Source organism: Rhinatrema bivittatum, chromosome 12 (assembly GCF_901001135.1).
Source record: "Rhinatrema bivittatum chromosome 12, aRhiBiv1.1, whole genome shotgun sequence".
In the NCBI taxonomy this organism is placed as follows: domain Eukaryota; kingdom Metazoa; phylum Chordata; class Amphibia; order Gymnophiona; family Rhinatrematidae; genus Rhinatrema; species Rhinatrema bivittatum.
In genome coordinates this window covers 46,454,565-46,481,720 of record NC_042626.1, presented here as the reverse complement: position 1 = coordinate 46,481,720, position 27,156 = coordinate 46,454,565, and the positions used below count along the sequence as shown (strand labels likewise).

General features: G+C 44.3%; 1 protein-coding gene across 1 annotated transcript in view; it reads left to right on the top strand.

Moving 5' to 3' along the window:
* LOC115074518 (vasoactive intestinal polypeptide receptor 1-like) overlaps positions 1 to 27,156 on the top strand; it is a 94,939-nt gene that overhangs the window by 38,078 nt on the left and 29,705 nt on the right. Inside the window, exons 4-6 of the mRNA XM_029574042.1 lie at positions 7,131 to 7,243; positions 11,156 to 11,253; positions 20,202 to 20,334. Of these exons, the coding sequence (XP_029429902.1) occupies positions 7,131 to 7,243; positions 11,156 to 11,253; positions 20,202 to 20,334 (344 nt within the window). The remainder of the gene's footprint in view (positions 1 to 7,130; positions 7,244 to 11,155; positions 11,254 to 20,201; positions 20,335 to 27,156) is intronic.

Sequence of the window (27,156 nt, the reverse complement as noted above, 5' to 3'; positions counted from 1 at the left end):
CTTATTTTTCTATTTATTCTGACTGCTGGTGGTAACAACAGAAAATAAAAGCTTTGCTGATTGAGTCCCTATTTTTATGATTTTTTGTGAGTTTGGGGTAATAGTGAGGAAATAGCAGTCGGAAGGGATCATAGAGGGGATTTTCATTAACAGGTGAATTTTAAAAGCCCCAAAGCGTGTCAAAATTGGGGGATGCACGAATATGTCAGGCCGGTGTGTACCGAGCGGGTTTTAAAAGCCGTCCGGGTACGCGCGAATTTGCCGCTGTGCGCATAAACGAAAAGTTCTAAAAAAGGAGCAGGGTATGGGCATGGTCTGGGCAGGGCATGGGTGTTCCTGGATTTAAAATAAATCATATAAATCATATAAATGGAATTTCCAATCCACAATCCAAATAGGGGCAGATTTTCAGAGCCCTGCTCGCGTAAATCCGCCCAAAACCGGGCGGATTTACGCGAGCAGGGCCCTGCGCGCCGGGAAGCCTATTTTACATAGGCCTCCCGGCGCGCGCAGAGCCCCGGGACTCGCGTAAGTCCCGGGGTTCTCGGAGGGGGGCGTGTCGGGGGCGGGCCCGGTCGTCGCGGCGTTCCGGGGGCGTGTCGGCAGCGTTTTGGGGGCGGGTACGGGGGCGTGGCTACGGCCCGGGGGCGTGGCCGCGCCCTCCGTACCCGCCCCCAGGTCGCGGCCCGGCGCGCAGTAGGCCCGCTGGCGCGCGGGGATTTACGTCTCCCTCCGGGAGGCGTAAATCCCCCGACAAAGGTAAGGGGGGGGGTGTAGACAGGGCCGGGTGGGTGGGTTAGGTAGGGGAAGGGAGGGGAAGGTGAGGGGAGGGCAAAGGAAAGTTCCCTCCGAGGCCGCTCCGATTTCGGAGCGGCCTTGGAGGGAACGGGGGGAGGCAGCGCGGCTCGGCGCGCGCAGGCTATACAAAATCGATAGCCTTGCGCGCGCCGATCCAGGATTTTAGTGGATACGCGCGGCTCCGCGCGTATCTACTAAAATCCAGCGTACTTTTGCTTGAGTCTGATGCGCAAGCAAAAGTAGGCTGATCGCGCTTCTTTTAAAATCTACCCCATAGTGTATATTATCTGAATCATGTAACCGAAACTGTATTGGCACCTACTAGCTAATTTATAATCCTAACCAAACTTATTTATGTGCCTATCTGTAAACTGTTGTGATGGTATACTACTAAACGACGGTATAGAAAAGTTTTTAAATAAATAAATAATAAAATAGAAATTAGCTCATAACTACTTATATGCACAGGTGCATAGAGGGTCCCCTGCCGCGTAACTTTACTGCTGCTAGAGATGACGTGGAACTGATAAAATCTAGACAGATCAGTGGAGTTTTAAGGGTTGGGTCTAACAGGAGGGAAGGAAGGGTATTAAACGGGGGGGGGGGGGGGGGGGTTGGAAATCCTATCCCTTAATTGGGTGAACTGGGAACAATTTGAGAAAATTGGCAATGGCGTTGGAGCACGTGTCTATTAAAATCCCCCTACTTACGCAGTAGAAGCAGCTTTTGCATGCACAGGCACGCACCCACTTAAAATTGCACGCACCAGTGCTATTTTTTAACATGCACGCATATACGTGCTTATGTTATAAAATGGCCATGCCCCTGGGTGTGAGCCGACGAACATGCGCACATGTGTGCCCGTGCATCACTATGAAAGTTACCATCTAAGTGAGAGCCCTGTCCAGAACAGGATGTTGTCCACCCTCTTTGCCTCTGGGCCCAGGTCCACCACACTATCTGATCAGTACAAATTCTTTTGAACCCTGCTGAGTGATTAGCACTCGGCTCTCTCACGTGCCAGACACTCTCAAATTTTGTGTGCCCCATCCGGGGAGGGGGGTGGGCTAAATGTATTTGAAAATATATCTCATGAATATTCATTGTGAATATCCTGAAAAACCCAAAGGACTGTAGGGTTACTAGGACAAGTGTGGGAAACATTATTCTTTTTTTTTATTCTTTTATTTTTTCATGCATTTCCTATAAACACAATGGGCCGGGTTTTATAAATTAGCGCAATCGCGTACTTTTGTTCGCGCACTAGGCGCAAACAAGAGTACGCGGGATTTTAATAGATACGTGCGTAGTCGCGCGTATCTATTAAAATCCGGGGTCGGCGCGCACAAGGCTGCCCAAAATCAGCAGCCTGCGCGTGCCGAGCCGCGCAGCCTGCCTCCGTTCCCTCCGAGGCCGCTCCGAAATCGGAGCGGCCTCGGAGGGAACTTTCCTTCCACTCCCCGCACCTTCCCTTCCCCTACCTAACCCACCCCCCTGGCCCTATCTAACCCCCCCTACCTTTGTCGGCAAAGTTACGCCTGCTGGAAGCAGGCGTAACTTTGCGCGCGCCGGCCGGCTGCCCCGCTCCGAGTTCCTGTCCCGGGGGCTAGTCCGGAAGCCGCGGCCACGCCCCCGGGCCGAAACCACACCCACGGCGCCGCCCCCGAAATGCTGCGTCACGCGCGACACACCTCCAAAATGCCGCGTCACTGCCGGCACGCCCCCGACACTCCCCTGACACGCCCCTCCATGCAAGCCTCGGGATTTATGCGCGTCCCAGGGCTTGTGTGCGCCGCCGAGCCTATGCAAAATAGGCTCGGCGCACGCAGGGGGGGGTTTGGGTAGGTTTTCAGGGGGTACGCGCGTATCCTACACGCGTACCCCTTTGAAAATCTACCCGAATAATTCCTTTTTACAGAAACTTGAGGTGTGCAACCAAATATGTAGCAAATATCAAAGTAAACAGGCAAAAAATCTAGCATTCCTCATTTATAAAAAGAAAAAGGAGGGAGATCAAGGAGAAAAAGAGTGAAAATAGGTAAAAAAAAGAATGATGAGAAGACAAACACCAGTTATTTATCTAAATGGCTGAACATGTAAGAGAGTGACTATTAAGAGTGCGAATTTAAGAATGACTGGAGTTGAGATGGTTCAAAGGGAAAACATAATTTGCATTAAGATAGCTAACAAGGCACTTACAAGGATATCGCAAAATAAATTGACCCCCCTTAGATAACACCTCAGAGTGCATAGAAAGAAATCTTTTCCTGCGAATTTGGGTTACTCTAGTGACATCAGGATAAATCCATAATTTTTGCCCATAGAGCAAGAGTAATCTATTACGAAAGAAAGATTTGAGGACATTATTTCTATCAGACAAAAAGGCAAAAGACACTAGCAAAGTTCCTCTTTGCAAAATCTCAGTGCTTTATGAAGATTCAAGAATATTTGTAAGGTCTATGATATATTCCCGAGGCTGATTCCCATGGGCTCCTTCTTCAGCTTGTGGCAAGTAATATGCCTTGGTTATTACTAGCATCACAGCTGCAGGAATTTTAAGAACTTGAGAAATATAGTTCCTGAAAAGATCTACAGGAGAGATCAATTTTATAATAGGAAAATTTAGAATCCTTAAATTAAGACTTCTCAGGGAATTTTCTATGTTCTCAAGCTTCTTAGAATAAATCAATTCAGACTGAACCAAGCTTGCTGAACTTTCTCAGTTGAAACCACCAGAGTGTCCACTGCCTGAAGCTTAGATCCATAAGAAGAAATTAAGTTAGCGTTAGCCAAGACTCGATGATTAGTATCCAAAGTAGTTTTAGTTAAGGATGAAATAGAAGCTACGCGCGTATCTTATAAAATCCAGCGTACTTTTGTTCGCCCCTGGTGCACGAACAAAAGTACGCGATTGCGCAAATATTTAAAATCTACCCCAATGTGTTTCTTCAGTTCTAAAGTAGTTCCTACTATGGATGAATTCAAGGAATGAATGATTTTATTCTGCTAATGTAAACTTCCATCAACTTTCCACACACCATTCAAGCCTTCAAAGTGTGGAATACAAATGTATAACTTGCCTAGATCTGATGTAGCCAAAATAACAAACTCTTAAAGTGTACACAGTTCCAGGGCCTGATTTACTAAGCCTTTTTTCCCCATGGACACGTAATAAGAACATTGGCATTCGTAAATCAAGACATTATTTTGAAGAAAATCTGTCATATCTTTAGTGGACACAGGCAAGCAAGTTAGCATAGTATATCTGGATTTTCAGAAGTTATTTGATAAAATCCCTCATGAGAGACTCCCAAGAAATTAGAAAGTCATGTGATAGGAGACAAGGTCTTATTGTGCATTGGTAACTAATTGGTAATTAACTGGATAGGAAATAACGAGTAGGATTAAATGGTCAGTTTTTCCAATGGTGAGAGATAAATAGTGGAGTGGCCTGGGGATCTACACTGGTACCCATGTTGTTTAACTTACTCATTAATGATCTTGAAAAAGGAGCAGAAATCCTCAGCTCAGGGTTCAGCAGTGGTCAAGAAAGCAAATAGAATTTATGTATTTGTTTTGACTTACTGCGTTCCAGTATAACAAATTTTGCCCAGTGAGTAACACAAAAAATGCAATTACAATACAATTGCCAAAATGTAAACCATAAAAATAATATAAAGTTACAACATATAAAACCAAAAATAAAATAATAGGTATGTGCAGGGAAATATTTTTGTTTAGATTCATTTTTTTTTTAAATTTCATTGACTTTTGAACATTTTGGAGTTTTTTTGGGGGGAGGGGAGGATTTTGCGTTCATTTCAGGGTTAAATGAACCGAGAGAAGGGTAACAAAAAGGAATTTCATGCTTTGCAGTGAGCAAGTACTTGAGGCGCACTTCAACACTTGATAGATCAGGATGGCATAATACAGGAGCAGAAACAAATAGTAGTTTCATTTCTTCCAAGGTCTCCTGAGCCCTGGGATTCCAAGCCTTCCTAGAAGATGCCTTTTGCATCGTCAGTGGCACCTCCACCCTGGAAACGTTTTGAATAAATTGCCTATAATAATTGGAAAAACCTAGAGAGAAAATCAGAATATCATTGAGATGGAAAATCGGAGAAAATATCATAAACAAAGGCTTGAAAGACAGCTAGGGCAAAGACCAAATGGCATCCCCATATATATATATTCATAGTGGCCATTTGTTGCCATTCGTCACCTTGTCTAATTCAAATAAGTTTGTAGCTACCATCAAGATCCAACTTAGTAAATGTCTTGGCTGCCATGGAGCCTGTCAAACAGTTCTGAGATCAAGAGAAAGAGATATTCATCCTTAATAATAATTTTATTAAGGCGATGAATATCAGTAGAAGGTTTGAGAGACCCATCTTTCTTTTGTACAAAACAAAATCTTGCGCCGGTGAGATTTAGAGGGGCAAATAAAACCCTGTGCCAGGTTCTCCTGAAATATACTACAACGTTAGTCCTGCTTTGGGTCTGGATAGTGGATACATGTGACCATGAGGCAGCAGCATCCCAGGGAGGAGTTCAAAGGAGTGATTCAATGGCAGTCATACTCTCGCTACCTGGGCCGGGTATCAGCCTGATTTTTTACCGAAGACATCAGCAAATGAATGATGTTCAGTTGGAAAGCACATGAGTACCTCTAAAAAGTGGAAGGCTATAAAGAGGGGATCTAGGGGTCTAGCATCTGGAGTACATGATGAAAAACATGGAGGGAGACCAAGAAATGATTTGCCCCTGCTGCCAATCGATATAGGGACTGTTCTCCTGAAGCCAAGGATGGCGCAGGACAATGTCTTGATGACCCAAAAGGAAATGGTTTCCGAATGCCAGGTGCCTGCAGTTACCTCACATCTCTCATGATCTGTTGCATGCTCCCCTGGGCCAGAGGTCTGTTGTCAATGGGCATAACAGGAATTGATAAGGCATTTGGTTTAAGGGGTAGTCCATGCGATTGGACTAAATCATGACTAATACAATTGCTCACAGCTCCTGAGTCAGTAAGAGTAGACATCTTCACTAAGCCTGAAGGCTAGTACAGAAAAACTGAAACTGAGAGGCACTGGGTCACATGATTCAAGAGAATGATGATGCAACCCAAAAGATATACTTCTACTTCCATGTGCTTGGGTGTTTAGCATGCTGAAGCTTGCGAAGGCAAGTCGCGATGAAGTGACCTTATCCAGTACAGTAACGTCACAAGCCTATCCTCTTACTTTGGTCTTTCTCTGCTGCCGACAACCTGATCCTAATACGGTCTACCTGCATAGATTCCTCAGCCTGCATAGGATGAGTAGGTGAGGGAGCAACAGTAAAAGCAAAGTCCCTGGGGAAAATTGTAACTGTACCTCACATTCTCAAATATAAGCGTCTAGATGCAAATACAAGAGATTCAATGCATCCAGTGGATCGTCCTTGGCTGGAGGCCATGCATCAGAGTTCCCCTGGAACCCTGCAATCCTGGACCCTAAATCTATCCATTAGGCATCAGTGTTGTACAATGAACAGGAATCTCTCTCCCCAGGGGCTGTGAACACTGCCCTCCATATTATCCTCAACCCTCACCAGCCTAGGGAATAGATCTGATCTGGAAATCGAGCCCAGGTTCTTTAAATGACAGTGCACTGCACTGCTACCGGGCCAGCAGGCCAGCCCCTTATTATTGTGTTTGTATGTGCTTTTTGAACCCACTAATGAACATTGCATTCTAAAAATTGCTATATTTGCTAAATGGAAGAACAGGTGCACCGTTCTGAGGTGGGCTGACTTTGAGATCTACCCCACAGATAGTCACATGATTTAAGCTGGTCAACCTCCGTGCACCTCAAATTCCCCCCATGCCATGCTCTATAGTCTGACATAAGAACATAAGAAAATGGCATACTGGGTCAGACCAAGGGTCCATCAAGCCCAGCATCCTGTTTCTAACAGTGGCCAATCCAGGCCATAAGAGCCTGGCAAGTACCCAAAAACTAAGTCTATTCCATGTAACCATTGCTAATGGCAGTGGCTATTCTCTAAGTGAACTTAATAGCAGGTAATGGACTTCTCCTCCAAGAACTTATGCAATCCTTTTTTAAACACAGCTATACTAACTGCACTAACCACATCCTCTGGCAACAAATTCCAGAGTTTAATTGTGCGTTGAGTAAAAAAGAACTTTCTCCGATTAGTTTTAAATGTGCCCCATGCTAACTTCATGGAGTGCCCCCTAGTCTTTCTACTATCCGAAAGAGTAAATAACCGATTCACATCTACCCGTTCTAGACCTCTCATGATTTTAAACTTACTCTGCTCTGTTGCAGCTTTGATACAAAGGAACTGCACAGAAAATGGGTGGACGAGCCACTCCCCTCCATACTACGCAGCCTGTGAGCTCAGCAGCAGTGGCGGCAGTGATACGGATACAGAAGAGCAGGCAAGTGATGGGGGGACATCCTTTTCTGTCTCGCCATTTTACCACCTTCTCTTTTTCCACATCTCTTTCTTTCCTTTTTCTCCATCTTTACAATTCTCTCTCCTCTTTCTCCGTCTCTTTTCTTGCCTCTTTCTCTCTCCTTTTCTCTTTTTTTTCTCTCTTCCTCCTTCAGGTTCTTTCCTGCCCCATCAAAAGTTCAAGTTGAAGAAAGCTGACAGCATGTTATATTAGTGATGCAAAAATGTACTGACGTGAAAGTCAGCACTTCCAATATTAGCTTTTTGGTGAAAAAAAAAAAAAAGAGAGACTATGTCAGTGATTCCAGACCCTGTCTTGGAGGCAAACCTAATTGGTATGGTTTTTCAGGATATCCAAAATGAATATACATTAGAGATGTTTGCATACATTGTAAACCTAATGTATTGGGAAGCACTAGACTGCACAATAGAAAGAATGTTTATCTCTCTCTCTCTCGCTCAGTGCAATTCAAGAGCAGAAGAGCTAACAATTCAAGGCATTAGTATGCCGAGTCTGTCTGTGTATCCCCCAGCAGACAGAACATTTACTGGGATACAGACACATTCCCTGTCCTAGAAACTCTGCAACCACGTCTGCTGTTACTAGATTGAATTTTACCCAGTAGGCTGAGCATTTTATGGTTTATCATCAGCAACCTTTGGGTGCACTTTAACATGGTGGTTTCTTATTTGTTTTTTTTCCTGATTGGCACAGGGCAGAAGAAAAATGAATTTCATTCTTAATTGGATGTTGGTCACAGAGGGTAGAATTTAAAAAAGTCTAGCCTTCTAACTTTGGGAGCTAGGAAGCAAATCAAATATGGTGAAAATCTAACCCTGCAAAATATAAATGCAAGCAGTCTATAAATGCAATTATAATATAATATAAAGCCATCTAGTTTCACCAGGCAACCTTATTTTGCCACTTAAAAAATGGGCATTCCCAGAGGCGAAGATAGGTTGGGGATGCTTAGCTGGCTGTCACCTCCATTTTAGCACTGGTTTACTAAGTTACTCTGCTATCCCGCTGCAGAAGATAGCTGGCCTAAATACAGCCATCTATGTTATAGGCAGCTATATTTAGGACAGTTTTTGACATAATCTAGCCAGTTGGTTTGCAGCTAAAAATGCACTTAAATTTAGCTGTGTGTGAGACAGAGAGAGAGAGATGGACTCTCTACCTAGGTAACATCAAGCTAGGTGGAGAGAACATTGCACAAATCTCATCTTTGGGTGAGTTTCCTCACTCCGAAGGTCATCAAATCTTCACAAGGGAGCACCATTCTGTTCGTATGTCTCATTTTGAATGTCAAAGTGGCCCCTAACCCTAACACTAATACCTAAACCTTACCTCGAGTTACTAGTTGGACCTCCCATAGAGATATAATACCTATCTAGGGTGAGGGCATTATGGCTTTACTCTCTCTCTCTCTCTCTCTCTTATCTCATCTGCAATAAGCCCTATCACACAGCTTAACACTAATGAAAAAGGTATAATTACAACTTTGCAAAATTGTTAACTCAGTCACAAATCACACCCCAAGCTCCTCCCTTTTTTCTGATTTTCATCGCACCATGCGTTATGGTGCTTTCGCAGGCGTTAAAGGCATTTTCGCATGCGTTAAAGGGCCTTAATGCATGCGAAAACGCCTTATAGCAATTTGATTAATGACCCTGTAAGTTGTCACTCAACAGCCTTTTAGGGGTTCATAGCATAGCTATGCAGATCCTTCCAGCAATGAGTCTGGGGTCTCTAGAGAGAATATGTGGGGTCTCAGTCAGATTATCTATTAATTTCCATGTATTTCCCTTTCATTTTTGGCATTCACCCAGACTTGAGATCTAGAAATATTTGTGGCTGAGGATTATTTGCCATGTTTGGTGAAGTGAAATAATCACATCCTATGGTGATAAACATAAATCCTGGCTCAGAGGCCTTGTATTTGTGTATCTTGGGGAAAGCTGCAAATCCCCTTTATGCACCTCTTTTGATCAACCTCATTACAATACGCACAAGCCTCATTATCTCTTTCTCAATAGGCAGAGCGTCGCCCTCCCAACATCCCTGGGCAGAGGAAGCACACTGCTGTGATGTCACCATGAAGTTCGGGCAGGAAAACACTTGCCCATACTTCAGGCACTGCACTGTTGTATTGTAATATGTTCAAAAACACTTATGCATCCCAACTCCATAGGATTCAATGGGGAAAAATAATAAAGGGAGACAAAAATAGAAATCTTTCATTTACAAGAGAGCAGTCACTCTTGTTACATACTAATTACAGAAGTATCATCTATTTGGTGCCCCAGTCAGTGGAGGAGAGATCACATAGCAGGATCAGCAGTGACTCAATCACACTCTAGGCCCAAAGGGGCGGATTTTAAGAGCCCTGCTCGCCTTAATCCGCCCAAATCCGGGCGGATTTAGGCGAGCAGGGCCCTGCGCGCCGGGAAGCCTATTTTACATAGGCCTACCGGCGCGCGCAGAGCCCCGGGACTCGCGTAAGTCCCGGGGTTTTCGGAGGGGGCGTGTCAGGGGGCGTGTCGGGGGCGGGCCCGAACCGCGCGGCGTTTTCGGGGCGTGTCGGCAGCGTTTTGGGGGCGGGTACGTGGGCGTGGCTACGGCCCGGGGCGGTCCGGGGGCGTGGCCGCGCCCTCCGTACCCGCCCCCAGGTCGCGGCCCGGCGCGCAAGAGGCCCGCTGGCGCGCGGGGATTTACGTCTCCCTCCGGCTGCGCGGCTCGGCGCGCGCCGGCTATACAAAATCGATAGCCTTGCGCGCGCCGATCCAGGTTTTTAGCAGATACGCGCGGCTCCGCGCGTATCTACTAAAATCCAGCGTACTTTTGTTTGCGCCTGGAGCGCCAACAGAAGTAGGCCTATTCGCGGAGTATGAAAATCTACCCCTTAGTGTTTTTGAAAGGTAAGTGCCATGAGCTACTGGAAAGGTGGTTCTGTGCCTTTAAAAGTGGCTCTTACATGGGAACGTTCAGCCCATGTTTGAAAACAGAGTCCAGCAAAAACACATACTGCATGCAAGATCCAGGTAAGTGCTGGCAGAAGCTGACACCAGTCCTCAGGAAGCACAAAAAAATGAAAAACAAACTTCTCTTACATTAAAAAAAAAAAAAGGCTACCGGAAGTACCCTAGCTCTCTCCTGCTCTAATCGTTTAAGGTGAAACTTGGTTGTAAAAGGATTGCAGAAAGGAATCCAGGGTTGTGTCATTTTCACTGGAGTTGTGTAATGATGGCAGCTCCGGTGAGAAGGGTTCTGAGACCAGTGCAGTTCTGAAAGAATGAGCTTTTATTTTGTAGTAGAACTGAGCTGATATAGGCAATGAATGCTTCATTTTTATGAAGAGACTTTTATCGCCAGAGGTCCATATTGAAAGTAAGGAACAGATGCTAGCAAGTGAAAGATATGTTGAATCATAAAACTTATGACTCTTGGTCTTTGGCTGTCAGGATGCCATACTCTAATGGAACATTTTGCAGATGCTGAATGCATTAGTTCAGCAGAAAGAAGAACCAGAGGTTAGTTGAGTTCACCCTTCTTCTGATTACCTTACTTGATGGCTGACTGCATGGAAAATTTACTAGATAGCTCCAAGTCATCAGAAACAAGCGGTCAGTCCTGGTTTTGTATCTGTGAATTTGTAATTCCAGTTTGTCTAAGGCAAGCCCGACTATGGCTCATAGCTGGAGTGGGGACAAAACCTGAATTGGCTATCCCTTTTTCTGAGAACTTGGCACCATCTGATTAGCTCACCAGGTGAAGGCCACCCCTTCTGCCATTCTTTCCCAATAAGCGATGCAGTATACACAGTGCAAGCTCTCAGCGGTATACTCCTGATACCAGTCACACTGAAGCTTTCACCCTTTCTCCTTTCTACAGAAGGGCTATTTTACAACAGTGAAGGTTCTCTACACCTGTGGGTATGCAGCATCTCTTGCTGCTCTCATCCTCGCAATCAGCATCTTCTCACTGTTCAGGTAGGTCCTTCTGAACCCAGCTTTGATATTGTTCTGTACCGAATGAAAGGACCCACAGGATCCTTAACAGGAAATATGTCACTTGTAGAAAGGATGTGTTGTTAGCAAGAGTTATTAGGTGACCTGAACAATTTGGCAAAGCATCCCCATGGTGGTTCATGCCTTTTTGATATAGTGTAACAATCCCAGAGGTAATCTCCACTAGTAGGTGGCCTAGTGTTAGGACCCATTAATGTATATATAAGAGTTTGTCATGTCCTCACAGTACCCCTGCTGGAGACTGCTGCAGTGGTAGGCTCCAGTCTGTTTAACAGCACACGACTCCTGGGTTCAGCCTGAGTTTTTGTGTTGGAATTTTGAGGAGAAGGATGCTTTTTGTTAATTCCTCTATCCATAGCCAGTATTGGCTACAGCCCTGTGCTGAGTAGGTTAGGAAGTGAGATAACCACATTTTCTGACCCACACCTGGCAATTAGAGGATGGAGCTTATGAGTATGTGGCGAAGTTATATATTTGGGGGAAAGTTCTGCAGATAACTCTTCCTGCCCAAAAGAAGCATAGGGGAAGAAGAAGATTTTGCTTTCCCTGCTGGTGTGATTTCTGGATCCTTTAGCTTGAAAGATCTGAGTAAAATGTGAGAAGCGATTTGGGAATGTAAAGGGATTTCATCTGAAAAAAGGAGGAGAGACTTGAGGCTCTACGCATGAGTATCTACTCTATAGGACAAGATGGAGAGATTTGGAGATTGTGGAGTCAAGCAGTTTTGGAAGGGGGGACCCACCAGTGATAGGAGACCTATTTCACTCTGGGCAGCCTAAATTTCCACCCCTGAAGAAAACTACCAAGGGACCACATACACCAATTAAATTGTGGAGAGGAATTATTGGATTGATCATGGATGTATACAGAAGGAAATGTGTATGAAGTCAACTGATTACCATTGACCAGACAGTAAAGTTTTATATTTTGGAACTTCCAATGCAAGTGTTCAGTTTTTTTTATTTGGCATGAGTAGTTTTAGAGACTTAAGGGACTGAGCTGACACCTGCTAGAGACACTTTTGCATAATGCCTTGGACCCTGAAGGTATATCCTCCCCTCCAATTTGGAGAATCCATGCAGGGTTTGGAGAGACTTTTTTAGATTAAGCACTGGTACTGAGTGTGGCCTCTACCTTCATAGCTACTAGGGATGTGAATCTGGTGAATCTTAACGATCGATTTTGGCTGGGGGGGGGAGGGAAATCTGATCGTCATGGTTTTTGGGTTTTTTTAAATCGTAAAAAAATCGTAAATCGGGGGAGGGCGGGAAAACCGGCACCCTAAAACCCACCCCGACCCTTTAAAATAAATCCCCCACCCTCCCGAAGCCCCCCAAAATGTTTTAAATTACCTGGGGTCCAGTGGGGGTGTCCCGGCGCGATCTCCCGCTCTCGGGCCACGGCTGCGATAAAAGAAATGGCGCCGGTGGCCCTTTGCCCTTACCATATGACAGGGCAAAGGTAGCACCGGCGCCATTTTGGTTCCTGTCACCCGACGTCACGAGTGCAGGAGATCGCTCCCAGACCCCCGCTGGACCCCCAGGGACTTTTGGCCAGCTTGGGGGGGCCTCCTGACCCCCACAAGACTTGCCAAAAGTCCAGCGGGGGTCCGGGAGCGACCTCCTGCACGCGGGCCATATTGCCAATATTCAAAATGGCGCCGGCGCTACTTTTGCCCTGTCATATGGTAAGGGCAAAGGGCCACCTGCGCCATTTCTTTTATCGCAGCCGTGGCCTTGTCTTCTCTGAGCATCCCTTTCACTCCTCTGACATAGTGAGGGCAAAAGTAGCGCCGGCGCCATTTTGAATATTGGCAATACGGCCGGCGCTACTTTTGCCCTCACTATGTCGACATAGTGAGGGCAAAAATGGATTACCATACACAACACTAAGACCACTCCAAATACTACAAAACACTGCAGCAAGAATTCTGACAGGTAAAAGAAAAAGAGATCACATTACCGGAACTCTAGCAGAATTACACTGGTTACCCATTGAGCAAAGAATACAGTACAAAACACTATGTACCATACATAAATTAATACATAATGAAAAAGCAGAATGGCTGAACACAGCACTATGTGTAGATGTCCCACATAGAAACCTGAGATCAGCTAACAAAGCACTCTTAACAGTCCCTTCTATCAGAACAGCAAGACTTACCCAAGTTAGAGAACGGGCATTATCATTAGCAGGACCTATTCTATAGAACACCATGCCACTAGAGATCAGATTACAAAGAGACATCAAATCTTTTTTAAAAAGTTTAAAAACTTGGCTTTTTAAACAAGCTTATCCCAAAGAGAGTGGGGAAAAGAAAGTAGAAGGGGATAGGCAGTAGAACATCTGCACACAGCACCTAATTTGTGCGCATTTTATTATCTTACCTTACTGTTAACATAAAATATACAACTTATAAAATTATACTTGTAAATAAAATTTTTAAAGATGGCGCCGGCCATCCAGTGCTCCCTCCATGTGACAGGGGCCGGCCAATGGCACGGATACCCTGTCACATGGTAAGGGCAAAGGGCCATCGGCGCAATTTTTATTAGTGGCAGCCGACGGCCCGAGAGCGGGAGATCGCTCCCGGGACCCCCACTGGACCACAGGTACCTGTAAAAAGTTTTTGTGGGGGTCGGGAGGGTGGGGGAAGCTAAGGGATTAGTTTTAAAGGGTCGGGGTGGGTTTAGGGTTTATTTTTGTGTGCCGTTTTTCCCGCCCTCCTCCAAAACGATAAGAGAACCCCCACGAACAATTTCATGGGGTTTCCTATCGGTTTCAGGGAGCCCCTGATTTCTGACGATTTTGAAAATATCGTATGATATTTTCAATCGTCAGGAGCCCGATTCACATCCCTAATGCTGATGCCTAATATAGAATCAAGCATCATATACCTGTAGTTTGGATTATTTTTCCCTATATGTATCACTTTGCATTTGCCCACATTACATTTTATTTGCCATTTAGCAGCCCAGTCCCACAGTCTCACAAGATCCTCTTGCAATTCCTGACAATCAGTTTGTGATCTAACAACTTTGAAACATTTTGTGTCATGTGTAAATTCGATCATTTCATTCTTCACTCCCTTCTTTAGATAATTTATAAATATATTAAAAAAGCACTAGTCCCAGTACAGATCCCTGGTGCATTCCACTATTTACCATTCTTCATTGAGAGAAATGATCAATCAGGCTCTTTCCTATCCTTTAGCCAGTTACCAGTCCACAACAGAACCTTTTAAGTTTCTGATGAGCCTCTCATGAGGGTCTTTGTTAAATACTTTCTGAAAATCCAGATACACTATATTCGTCTATTCACTCTTGTCAACATGCTTGTTAACCCCTACATAAAAAGATCTAACAGATTTGTAAGGCAAGACTTCCCTTTTGCCAAATCCATGTTAGCTCTGCCCCATTAGGTTGAAAATATTCAAAACCATTTAGAGGGATAACTTACAAGTTATCCCTCTAAATGGCAAGTTTGGGTATATGTATCAATTATCAATTATGTATCAATTATGTATCAATTTAAATTATGACCACCCACAAATCCTCAGATCTTGCAGTTGAATTGAATGAGAAAGGGGATGGAACAGCTCCCCTATGTGGAAAGGCTGAAGAGGTTAGGGCTGTTCAGCTTGGAGAAGAGACAACTGAGGGGGGATATGATAGAGGTCTTTAAGATCATGAGAGGTCTTGAACGAGTAGATGTGAATCAGTTATTTACACGTTCGAATAATAGAAGGACTAGGGGGCATTCCATGAAGTTAGCAATTAGCACATTTAAGACTAATCGGAGAAAATTCTTTTTCACTCAATGCACAATAAAGCTCTGGAATTTGTTGCCAGAGGATGTGGTTAGTGCAGTTAGTGTAGCTGGGTTAAAAAAAGGTTTGGATAAGTTCTTGGAGAAGTCCATTAATGGCTATTAATCAAGTTTAGTTAGGGAATAGCCACTACTATTAATTGCATCAGTAGCATGGGATTGTATTAGTGTTTGGGTAATTGCCAGGTTCTTGTGGCCTGGTTTGGCCTCTGTTGGAAATAGGAACCTGGGCTTGATGGACCCTTGGTCTGACCCAGCATGGCAAGTTCTTATGTTCTTAAATTACTACTACTACGTCTTCAATTACATTTTTCCAGTGTAGGTGACTCCCCCACATCCTCTTTAGTAAAGACCAAAGCAAAGAATTATTTTAGTTTTTCTTTTATGGCCTTGTCTTCTCTGAGCATCCCTTTCACTCCTCTGACATCTAGTGGTCCAGCCAACTCCATCACAGTCTTCTTGAAAAAGTTTTAAAAATTTGTTTTGCCTTTCTGGCAAGCTTCTTTCCAAATTCTCTTTTGGCTTGCCTTATTAATGTCAGGGGAAAAGGTGTGTTTTCTGGTTTTGAAATGGAGCCTGTGCTGGTCAGGGCTGAGGTTTTTGCTCACTGAGTAAAAGAATGGCTCAGACAAAGCTCTTTCCATTATAAAGATGGCCTGCTATGTGGTCCCACCCCTGAGGATCTGGATTGGTCCTCAGGGAACTCATTAGGACTGCGGGTACACGTCGCAGGTGTTCCTAGCATTTAGAAGGCCCAGTGGTCCTAGAGAAGTGTAGGATCCTCGAGGAGACCTGTGAGTTTCCGTGCAATGTGTACTTATGTGACATGGTATTGCCTGTAAAATAATAAGTCTTGTTTACAAACTATGTTCATATTGTCATCAGATGGAAGATACTGTATAAAGACCCGACTGTATATTGTGGCTACATATAAGCCTTTTCCTCATTGTTACTTAACATTATCTGCAGTGTTGTTGTAAGACAGGAGCCATTTATATCTCCTAATAAACCCCTTACAGCAAATCATTCCTGCTTCCTGTACTGCAGGGGCCTTCGGGCCTGATAATTATTAATGCTTTATATCTAACTTGCCAGGGCTTATGCTCTTTCCTATTGTCTTAATCCACCTTCCAGTTTTTGAAAAATATCGTTTTTGGCTTTACTAGTCTTTCACCTCACTACTTATCCATGCTGGCATTTGTAGGGTTTTCTTTCTAACTTTTTTAACATATGGAATACATTTAGTCTGGGCTACCAAAATGGTATTTTTAAATAGTGTCTACACTGCATGCAATCTTTTAATCTTTGTAACAGCTCCTTTTATTTTTTTTTTCTAATTCCCTCATTTTATCATCGTCTCCCTTTTTCCTTAATGCCCTCCATTCAGTGATTATGTTGAATTTGATTATGCTACGATCACTGTTGCCCCACCACCATTACCTCTTGCACCAGATTCTGTCAGTATGGATTATTTCAAGAGTAGTCCCTTTCTGTCATCAATTCCAGGACTAAGTGCTCCATGAAGCAGTCATATGGCATCTGGAAACTTTACCTCCTTGCATATCCCAATGATATGTTTATCCGATCAGTTCTGGGATAATTAAAAAATGTGCATTTCCTGGCTGTGGCAGGCCCATGGCCAGCTCCACTCACCTCCAATGCCCAGGTCCCGGACCTGGCCCTTCCTCCTTGGCAGCGGTAGGCAGTCACCTATGCGCTCGCGCTCCTGTCATGCTCCCAGGCTCTTCTGGCAGCTCCGCGGCCTCCTCCAGTCCCAGTCAGGTCTCCCCACGTGTGTCGAGGGGAGATGCCGCCATCTCCTAATTCTAGTCTGCTCGCCTTAGGCGCACGCACGCACCTTCGCTAACCTTAAAGGTGCTGTGGCGGGAAACCCTCTCGTGGTCCCAGATGATGACGTCTCTCAGCCTTACTATATAAAGCGGGCTCTGCCATTCAGACTTTGCCTTGGCAATAGGTCTCCACGCTTCCTGTCGTGTGCTTAGTTGCTGCTCGTTCGTGTTCCTGTTCCAGTACCTGTTCCTGTTCCAGTCTTTGTGTTCCAGTTCCAGCTTCCAGTTCCCGCTACCCTCTAGACGGATTCCTTGGCTTTGACCCTCACTTGAACCTGACTACTCTCTGGGCGGATTCCTTGGCTTTGACCCTCGCTTGAACCTGACTACTCTCTGGGCGGATTCCTTGGCTTTGACCCTCGCTTGTACCTGACTACTCTCTGGGCGGATTCCTTGGCTTTGACCCTCGCTTGAACCTGACCTTTTCTTCAGCCACCTGCCCTGACCTCAGCTTGAACATGACCTTGTCTTCAGCCACCTGCCCTGACTTCAGCTTGAACCTGATCTTGTCTCCAGCTGATTGTCTTTGGACTTGGCCTTCTTTTAGGCACCTGCCTACTCACAAGCCCGGACTTAACTTTGTTCCTAATCGCTTGTCTGCTTCTGTCTGTCTGGGCTTCTGCAACCTGGCCTTGTCTTCCAATTTGCTCCTTTGGACCCTGCATCTCTGCTTCTTCCTGGCACCCTGCCTTGGACACTTTCTCTGGGATCAACCACACGGAGGCCCGCCTAAGACCAGCCAGCCCCGGCACCGAAGGGTAATGAGGGCTGGTATTGGCGAAGCTGCAGTCGGCCTCCGCTTCCCATTCAGCCCCGCCTCCCGACGGAGGGGACCTGTGGGGGTTTCCCCACGGGTTGCGCCAACACCACCTCAGGCCAAGGGTCCACCTCCGCCACAAAAAGCTTCTATTATTATTGTGTTGCCTAATTTGTTGGCTTTCCTAACTTCTGTTACCATTTCATTGTCTGGCCAGGTGGACAGCAGAATACCCCCAGCACTGCACTCTTCCCCCTCACATATGGAATTTGTATCCATGCAGATTCCTCATTGCATTTTGTCTCTTGCAGGACTCTTTGACTTCATGCCATCCTTAAAACACAGTGCATATAGCATCTGATGATTTGTAGGTAAGATGCCCCTTTTCCTGAAAAAGGGGCTTCAGATACAAATTATTGATAGTACCGTTGTGGAGGCAAAAAAATGGGAAACTGCTTTTCCGTTTGAATAGCACAGACGTCTCCCTACCCACAGCCAACATCTTTGCTGACTAAACTCCTTGGTGCATTAAGTGAGTACATTTTTTAACACATTTTCATTTTGCTCTTAAATCTTTTTGCAGCTGATTTAAAGTGCTTCAGGCTTCCCACATCTGCTGTGCCTATTCACTACTCTGATGACTGGTGGGGACAAAATATCGAGACCTAGGTTTTTCTTTCAACTGAATGCAAATTACAAATTTGGCTGCACGATGCTCACAGCCTTTTCCAATTTCTTCTTGTACATTCAGCCTCCTCCTGCTGTTCTGTTGCTTTGGAAGGGATATATACAGTGAAGGAAATATTTCTAATTCTTCATTTTATTTGGCTGTCCTTTTGTCAGTCAGTTGGGCATGTTTACCTGCATAAATCATATTTTGATTATGCCCCCTGTGTGAGTAGAAGTATGCATGCTGCCCGCATAGAAAAAGGGAGGGAGACAGACTGGGGGAGGAAAGGCAGAGATTGGAAATTTAAATGTCTGCAAGTGTTTTCAAACCATCAGTTTATTATGTTTTTATGATTATATTTTGCCCTAGGTGCCTACAGTCCTGAAAACTGATCTCTGCGCTTTTGTGTAAACAAAAATGACTAGTTTTCCATTTTTTTTTATGGGTAAATACAGAAGGAGTGTGGCAAATCTGTGGTCAAAGGGATTCCTAGATGCTAGGCAGGTACAGTTACCAACCTGCCAGTATGTGGCTAGCCTGATAATTTTCTTCAATGGATGCTGATGTCCAGGAGGACCAGAAATCTGGCCAGTGTAAATGCAGGTTTTCTGCCACCCACTCCTGTCTGGTAGAGCCTCTTCCCCGGAGGCAGCGGCAGCAGCAAGCAATTCACTGAGAAGGCTTGGGTACTGGAGATTGAGCCAGTGCGTGCTCGGCTTCCAGGACACACAGAGGCCACAGCTCTCCTGGCTTCCATATGGGAGACGGAGCTTGGGAGCGGAAGGCCCACTGGCTCAGTCTCCAGCTCCTGGGCCTTCACAATGACTTACTACTGTTGTTGCTTCCTCATACTGCCATTGAACTGACTGGACTTCGGATCAGCCCCTGCTGAAAAAGAAAAGGCCTGTGGGACAGAAGGTGTATGTTGACTGTAGAGGGGAGGAGGAGGAGGAAGAAAGAGGGGAGGGCCATGTGGCTTTATTTTAAAGTTGGCAACCCTACGGGCAAGGTCAGCTGTAGGCTAATGGATGCACTGTGTAAAAAATGAAATGAGTGCCTCCCCATATGGCGGCTGTATCTCAGCATACCCTCTCTCTCTGTCTTCCATTGCCCAGCATCCTCCTCTCTCTCTCCCGCTACCCTTTGCCCAGCATTACCCCCCCCCCTCCTTATCTGTCTAGCTACATCGCCCTCTCACTCTGTCACCTCCTGCCCAGTATCTCTATTTTGAGTTTTAAAAATATATAAAGATAGGAAGATAGGAAAAATTGTCTGAAAAAATATAGTTGGTAATGCTTGAAAAAGTAAATGTAAGAAAACAGGGAGGACCCAGGGCAGAACGTCATCCTCCAGGCCAGACAGCAAGGGGTTACCATTTCAGCTATGGGAAGGGATGGGACTGCAAGGGCTTCTAGATAGGATGTAACCTGTATTAGTGAAATGAGTTTCCATTTTCCTCCCTGCCAATTCTGCTGGTCAAGCCAACACAATCCCTATGTACAGATCCATGTGACCATGTATATAATGTTTATTATTCTTCTATCTGTTTCCCAACTGAAGAAACCCTGCATGCTGCCACAGAAGAGCTCTTAAGTCATTTCTGCTTCACAGTAAATGTTTCTCCTGGAGACATGGGGAGGGGCTGGTCCCCACTGCTTCACTCCCGATTTTGATCCTGAACATGCAGATTAGGTCAGATGGTCCCGGAGAAATAGAAAAATTCCAACAGGGGCCCTATACATGAATGTCTTTGCATCTCATTGCTCCTGATATCTGTTTTTGTTTTGTGCTTAATTTTCTTCAGGAAGCTGTATTGCACCAGAAACTTTATCCACATTCATCTCTTTGCATCGTTCGTGTTCCGTGGAGCTGCCGTTTTTAGCAAAGACGTTGTGTTGTTTGCCAACGAGGACGTGAACCACTGTACGATGTCAACTGTAAGATGTTGGCCACTACATTTGATTGGGCACAGGGGGGTTGGGGGGGGGGGTGTTAGAAGGTACCAGGGCAAGAGAAAGAAGGAGAGAGACAATTTTAGAGCAGCCTTGAGGATGTCCATAAGAAATCCCTGGTCGGCCTGCCTTCCGGAGACCCTTGTGGGTTTAAGTCACTTCAGTGGATGATGTAATAAAGTTTTACCAATAATAAACAAAAAAAGATCCTTATAAGGGAGTAGTCAAAAGTCGTATATTAAAGAGCCCCCGATATCAGAAACTGACAATTAAGCACCATATAAACTGAAAAGTGACTGTCATATGATGATGTGCACACACGAGCCATTTGTGGTTACTTTCATATACGCTAAGAGCTATAATCATTGCTCACCTTGAAGTCCAACTCTCTATTATAACACTCTAGTTGTCCATAATATTTTTTCAGGATTTTTTCATATACATTTAAAAAGAGCTTATCTTAAACAAACTGTGTCCTTGAAGATTTGTCTCACATGCTGACACTGGTTCAGTATTTCAAATCCACTCTGAAATCTTTCACAAACATTATTGCATGGAGCAGTGCAGTCGGCTGGGCTTGAACTTGTAAGGAACATAGACATTCAATAGCCGTTCGGGTAGTATGAAGGTCCTTTCAAGTTAAACTATATATTTTGGTAGTTCCATATTATCACTGCAGAAACAATAAGACTGGTGCACCCTTGAGGGCTAAAGGATTACTGCAGCAGATAAGTTTTAAGGGAAGTTATATCCCCATTTCATTCTATTTTGAAATGAGAAAGTCTTTTTATTAGCAGACAAAATTAAAAAAAAAAGGTATATGTACAGTGTTGGACTGATGATCATATGTGTCCCATAATAACGGCATGCAAAAGTCTCAAAGTATTTGAGTTGCTGTTTGGGTAGTATGAAGGTCCTTTCAAGTTAAACTATATGTGTTGGTAGTTCTATATTAACACTACAGTAACAATAAGACTGGTGCTCCCTTGACGTTATTTTGGTTTTAAACAGTCTCCATGTCTCACAGACTTTTATCCCTTGTAAGTGCGCCTTTTAGCTTTCTTCTAACTGGGTTTCTCATCTTATCATATGTTATTGCAGTCATTTTATGTATTTTTCCTCCAGTGGCTATCTAAAATTTTTATCTTATTTTCCTTAAGTGTACGACTTTGCACTTTTCCACATTAAATTTCATCTGCCACTCAGATGCGCAGTTTCTTAGTCTCAAGGCCCTTCTGCAGTTCTTCACAATCTGCTGCTGTTTTAACAACTTTGAATAATTTTGTGTCCTCTGTGAATTTGATTATCCCACTCATTATTGCCTTTTCCACATCATTTATGAATATGGTAAGCAGCATAGGTCCCACTACTGATCCCCTTGGAAAGCCATGAATTACTTTTCTCCATTTAGAAAATGTACCTTTTAACACTACTCTCTCTTTCTTGTCTTTTAACCAGTTACTAATCCACAACAGGACATTGTCTCCTATCCCATAATTTTTAATTTCTGGAGGAGTTTGTCAAATGCCTTCTGAAAATCCAAATACACTATATCAACCAGCTCACCTTTATCTATATTTGATTTACATCTTCTACAAATCTAGTACATTTGTAAGGGAAGACGTTGTTTTGCTAATACCATATTGATTTTTCCCCATTAAAACATGTTTAATTATAATGCCAGTAATTTTGTTTTTAACAATTGCTTTGACCATTTTGCTTGGTACTAACATCAGGCTCACCAGTGTATAGTTTCCTGGATCTCCTCTGTAGCCCTTTTGGAGAATCAACATTACATTGATCACTCTCCGGTCGTCAGAACTGTGGCTATTTGAAATGATAGGTTACAGATTGCTAATAAAATGTTTGCAACTTTATGTTGGAGTTCTTTCAGGACTCTGAGGTGGATACCATATGGTCATAGTGATTTGTAATTCTTTAGTTTCCAATTTCATCTATTATATCTTCCATTATCACAGAGATTTCCTCTAGTTGCTCAGAACCATCACCATCAAAGAATGTTTCTGGTATAAGTATGTTCCCAACATCCTACTCACTAAAGTCTGAAGAAAATAATTCATTCCATTTTTCTGCTGTTTCTTTATTCCCCCCCACCCCCCCCCCCCCCCCCCCCGCCCCAGCACCTCTTTTCCCCCTCAGTCACAAACTTTTTGCTTTGAGTGTACTTGAAAAAGGTTTTATTGTTAGTTTTTGCCTCTATGGTAAGCAACTTCTCAAATTCTCCCTTGGTTTGCTTATTACTGTTTACATCTAGCTGCCAGTGCTTAGACTCTTGTCTATTTTCCACATTTAGCTCTGCTTTCTGTGTCTTGGAAGATGCCCTTTTTGTTTTAAATACCTTTTTCTCTTCGCCATTAGAACATAAGAACATAAGAAATTGCCATGCTAGGTCATGGCAATTTCCATGACCTAGCATGGAAGGTCTTATTTCCAACAGAGGCCAAACCTAGCAAGTACCCAAACACCAAGAAAATCTCATGTTACTGATGCCAGTAATAGCAGAGGCCATTCCTAAGTCAACATGTTTAATAGCAGTTAATGGACTTCTCCTCCAAGAACTTATCCAAACCTTTTTTGAACCCAGCTACACTAATTGCACTAACCACATCCTCTGGCAACAAATTCCAGACCGTAATTGTGCGTTGAGTGAAAAAGAATTTTCTCCAATTAGTTTTAAATGTGCTACCTCAAAACTTCATGGTTTTAAATGTGCTACCTCAAAACTGCCTCCTATTCCTTCTATTATCCGAAACTGTAAATAACCGATTCACATCTACTTGTTCAAGACCTCTCATGATTTTAAAGACCTCTATCATATTCCCCCTCAGCCGACTCTTCTCCAAGCTGAACAGCCCTAACCTCTTCAGCCTTTCCTCATAGAGCAGCTGTTCCATCCCCTTTATCATTTTGGTTGCCCTTCTCTGTATCTTCTCCATTGCAACTATATCTTTTTTGAGATGCGGCGACCAGAATTGTACACAGTATTCAAGGTGCGGTCTGACCATGGAGCGATACAGAGGCATTATGACATTTTCCGTTTTATTAACCATTACCTTCCTAATAATTCCTAACATTCTAGCAGTTGTTTAGTCTAACATTAGCCTTTTAATGCATGTAATACATTTTATCTGGGCTTCCAAGATGGTATTTTTAAAGAATGTCTGGGCTCATGAAAACTTTTAACCTTTCATACTATTCCTTTTACTTTCTAACTAATTTCCTTTTCCTGTTATATAGAGTCCTCTTTTTAAAGTTAAATACTTATGATGAGCATGGTGACTGTGATTCCTTAGTGCTGTGGCATGTTGGCTATGAGGCCCACGCCGACAGCTGATGAACACGCCCTGGAGTGGGACAAATTGGAGTTTCACCTATACCAGCCAACTACCCCACAGGTTGAGCCCTTGGGTTCCAGTGGCCAGCAAGACTTAGCAGGGTCCCGAGAGTGGTTGGGCAAGCGAGAGTCCAGGAAAAAGCCAGGGATCAGTACAAGAAGCAGTCAGAAGATACCAGAGACAGGCCAAGGGTTAGGGTAGGTGACAAGCAAGCATGATCAGGTCCAAAGCTGAGGTCAGGTCCAGGTGGCAGGCAAATGTGATGTCAGGGTTTCTGGAATTAAGGAAACCCACCTGAAGAGCAGCACAGGCTGCAAGGCGAGGCTGAGAAAGGGCCTTCCATTTAGCTAGCCCCCTCCCCCACAGGTTGAATCCTTGGGTTCTGGGGGCCAGTAGGTCTTTTTGGTGGCTGTACATGGTAGTGAGTCCATATGGGCCAGAACCAGATTAGACAAGGCAAGACTGAGCAGGCAAGGCTAGACAGGCAAGGCTTGGATAAGGTAAAGCTGAAGGAAAGGCTTGGATGTGGCAGGCAATGCTTGGGAAGCTGGACAAGGCAGGCAGCTCTTGGCAGGCTGGATGAGGCAGGCATGGCTGAGCAGCCTGGACAAGGCAGGCAGGGCTGAGCAGGCAAGGCAAGAGTGGGTACTGGGCAGGACCTGGAACTAGACAACACACAGGCAAGGCAATGACAGGACTCTGGCACAGGCAGGTCTGGCCTGGTATTCAAACAGACAGTACTGGCAGGGTACCACAAGACTAAGCAAGGACAAGACCAAACAAGGCAGACAAGGGCAGGAATTAGACAAAGCAGACAGAGAATATACAGGCCCAAAGTCAACAAGACAGGAAGGTCTGGATAGGCCACTAGGCTCGAAAGCCTCAAGCCAAGAAGAAAGAAGGCCCAAAGGCCACAAGACAAGACAAGGCACGAAACAAGAAGACCCAAAAGCCACAAGGCAAGGCAAGGAATGAGGGTCAGGTCACGGAGTCAACAGTCACACCATGAGAAGACAAAGGTACACTGGCAAGGCTGGGTTACATACGGCTGAGACTTAGGTGTGGAATGAGTAGCGAGGAGGAGTTTAGCAAGGCTCATGATGAGGCTTACTGATGGCCTCTGCTGGTGGAGAGGCATCATTACAGGAGCCAAGAAAGTAGGATAAGGCTGCATAATCCTAAATCATGGTCAGGTCCAGGTGGCTGACAAGCATGGTTAGATCCAAGGCTGAGATCAGGTCCAGGCAGCAGGCAAGTGAGATCAGATCCAAGACTGAGGTCAATACCAAGTGGGCAGACCGAGGAGAGAAGATAGATAGCAGGAAGCAGGAGGGCAGGAAGTGACAAGGCAGGAGAACTGGACAGCCAAGGCGGGATAAGGCAGGGCTGGAAGGCAAGACAAAACTGGATGAGAAAAGGCAGGCTGGAACATAGGAACAAGGCAGACTGGAACACAGGAACACAGCAAAACTCATTGCTGAGACAAGGATTGCGGGGCTTGGTGGGTTTAAATAGTCTGAGGAGGCTGACATCATTTGCACATGCTGCGTCCAGTTTCCCGCCGCAGGGTCTATGTCATGTGTGCATATGTGGGTGTGTGCACCTAAGGAGGATACTGGCGGGGACACAATGGCAGTGTTGAAGCTAAAGAAGGATACCACAGACTCCTAACCCTAAGACATCTGAAACCATTTCTCAACCCCTACGATTTCAGAACTGTACTACAACTTCTTATCTTCTCCACCTTCGACTATTACAACTCCTTACTAATTGGAATACCTTTTTCATCCCTCAAACCACTCCAAATACTGCAGAACTCAGCTGCCAGAGTCCTAACTGGAACAAAAAGAAGTGAACACATAACACCAATATTGACCTCACTTCACTGGCTCCCTATTACTGCATGTATTGCTTACAAATCAATGACCATAAACCACAAAATCCTAAACAATGATCATCAAGGTCTTAACACCCTAAACATAATCCCTCAAAATCCTCCAAGAAACCTACGCTCTAATAACTCAGGTTACCTAAACATTCCCCCTATCAAAGATGCGCATCTGGCAACCACAAGAAAAAGAGCCTTTTCAATTGCCTCACCTAAACTTTGGAACACCCTACCTAAATTCCTGAGAACCCAACACGACCTAAAAACATTCAAAAAAGACCTAAAAACACTAATGCTCCGCAAATTCTACATTGACCTTCAGACGTTTGATCATCCCAACTCTCAACTGAACTCTCAGTTGTAAACCTCTTAATACATTCTCTTCACCCCGAACCTGCATACCCTCCTCATCCAACCTAATAATGCTCTCTGGACTTGATATGCTTATTTCTGATATTGTTCAAATTGTTTTTACTGTTGCACAACTGCTAAGAAAATGTTTAACGTTCACATTGCTTTTCTGTTACACAACTGCTAAGAAAAATGTATACTTTTGTAAACCGTTGTGATGGCTCTACCGAATGACGGTATATAAAACTCAACAAATAAATAAATAAATAAATAAAATAAATGCAGACAACCGAGACCCATTGGTGAGTGCAGCCGGTTGTGGTCCTATCCTGCGGCTGGCCAAACGTAACAGTACTACAGCAGTATTTTAACTCAATGTCCTCCTTCTGTCAAATTTGATTGCATTATGATCACTATTGCTAAGCAGCCCCAGCACAGTAACCCCTTGCACCAAGTCCTGCATTCTACTGAGGTCCTCTCCGGTCTTGTTTTTCAGACTCCGGCATTTGCATACAGACATTTTAAAGTATGTTTTTTATTTGTATTTCTATTTACATTTGTATTCAGAACCTGCATATCAACAGCTGATACAAGAAATCTAGAGTCATTCATATTTGTGTGCTCTTTTTTTAAATCCATCTGGGATACTTTAGCCTTTAGCCCAGACTCTCTAGCAGGATATTCTAACTTCTCTGTTTTACTAGTATGCTTGGAAGATACTTCCCACTGACTCATACACTTTTTAGTTGATTATTGGCTTTCTCCCATAATATAGTTTAAACGCTCTCTTTCCTTTACAAAAGCACCAGCAGCCTGGCTCTAATTTAATTAAAGTGCAGTCCAGATAAGTTTTTATCTGGCTTAAGTGGTAGGCAGGACAAGGGCGTTCTGGGGAGGAGCTCAGTTAGCTGGATAAGTTATCTGGTTAACTCTGGTTGAGCCGCAAGCCTGTCCTAAAATTAGCTGAAGAAACTTGTGCGGCTAACTTTAGGATAGCTGGATGTATTCAGCGGTGCGGAGTATACAGGCTAAGTTAACCAGATAGGTTTATCTGTCTAACTAGCAGAGCCGCACAGCGGCTTATTATGGACCTTATAAGATATTAATTAACCCATGTCAGTACTTTAGACGATAGCAGTAAAATGACGATTAAGTATGGGGAAAACAACCCCTAAGAAGTAGCTGTGTGAGAAACAATCCTTATGGTGCAGT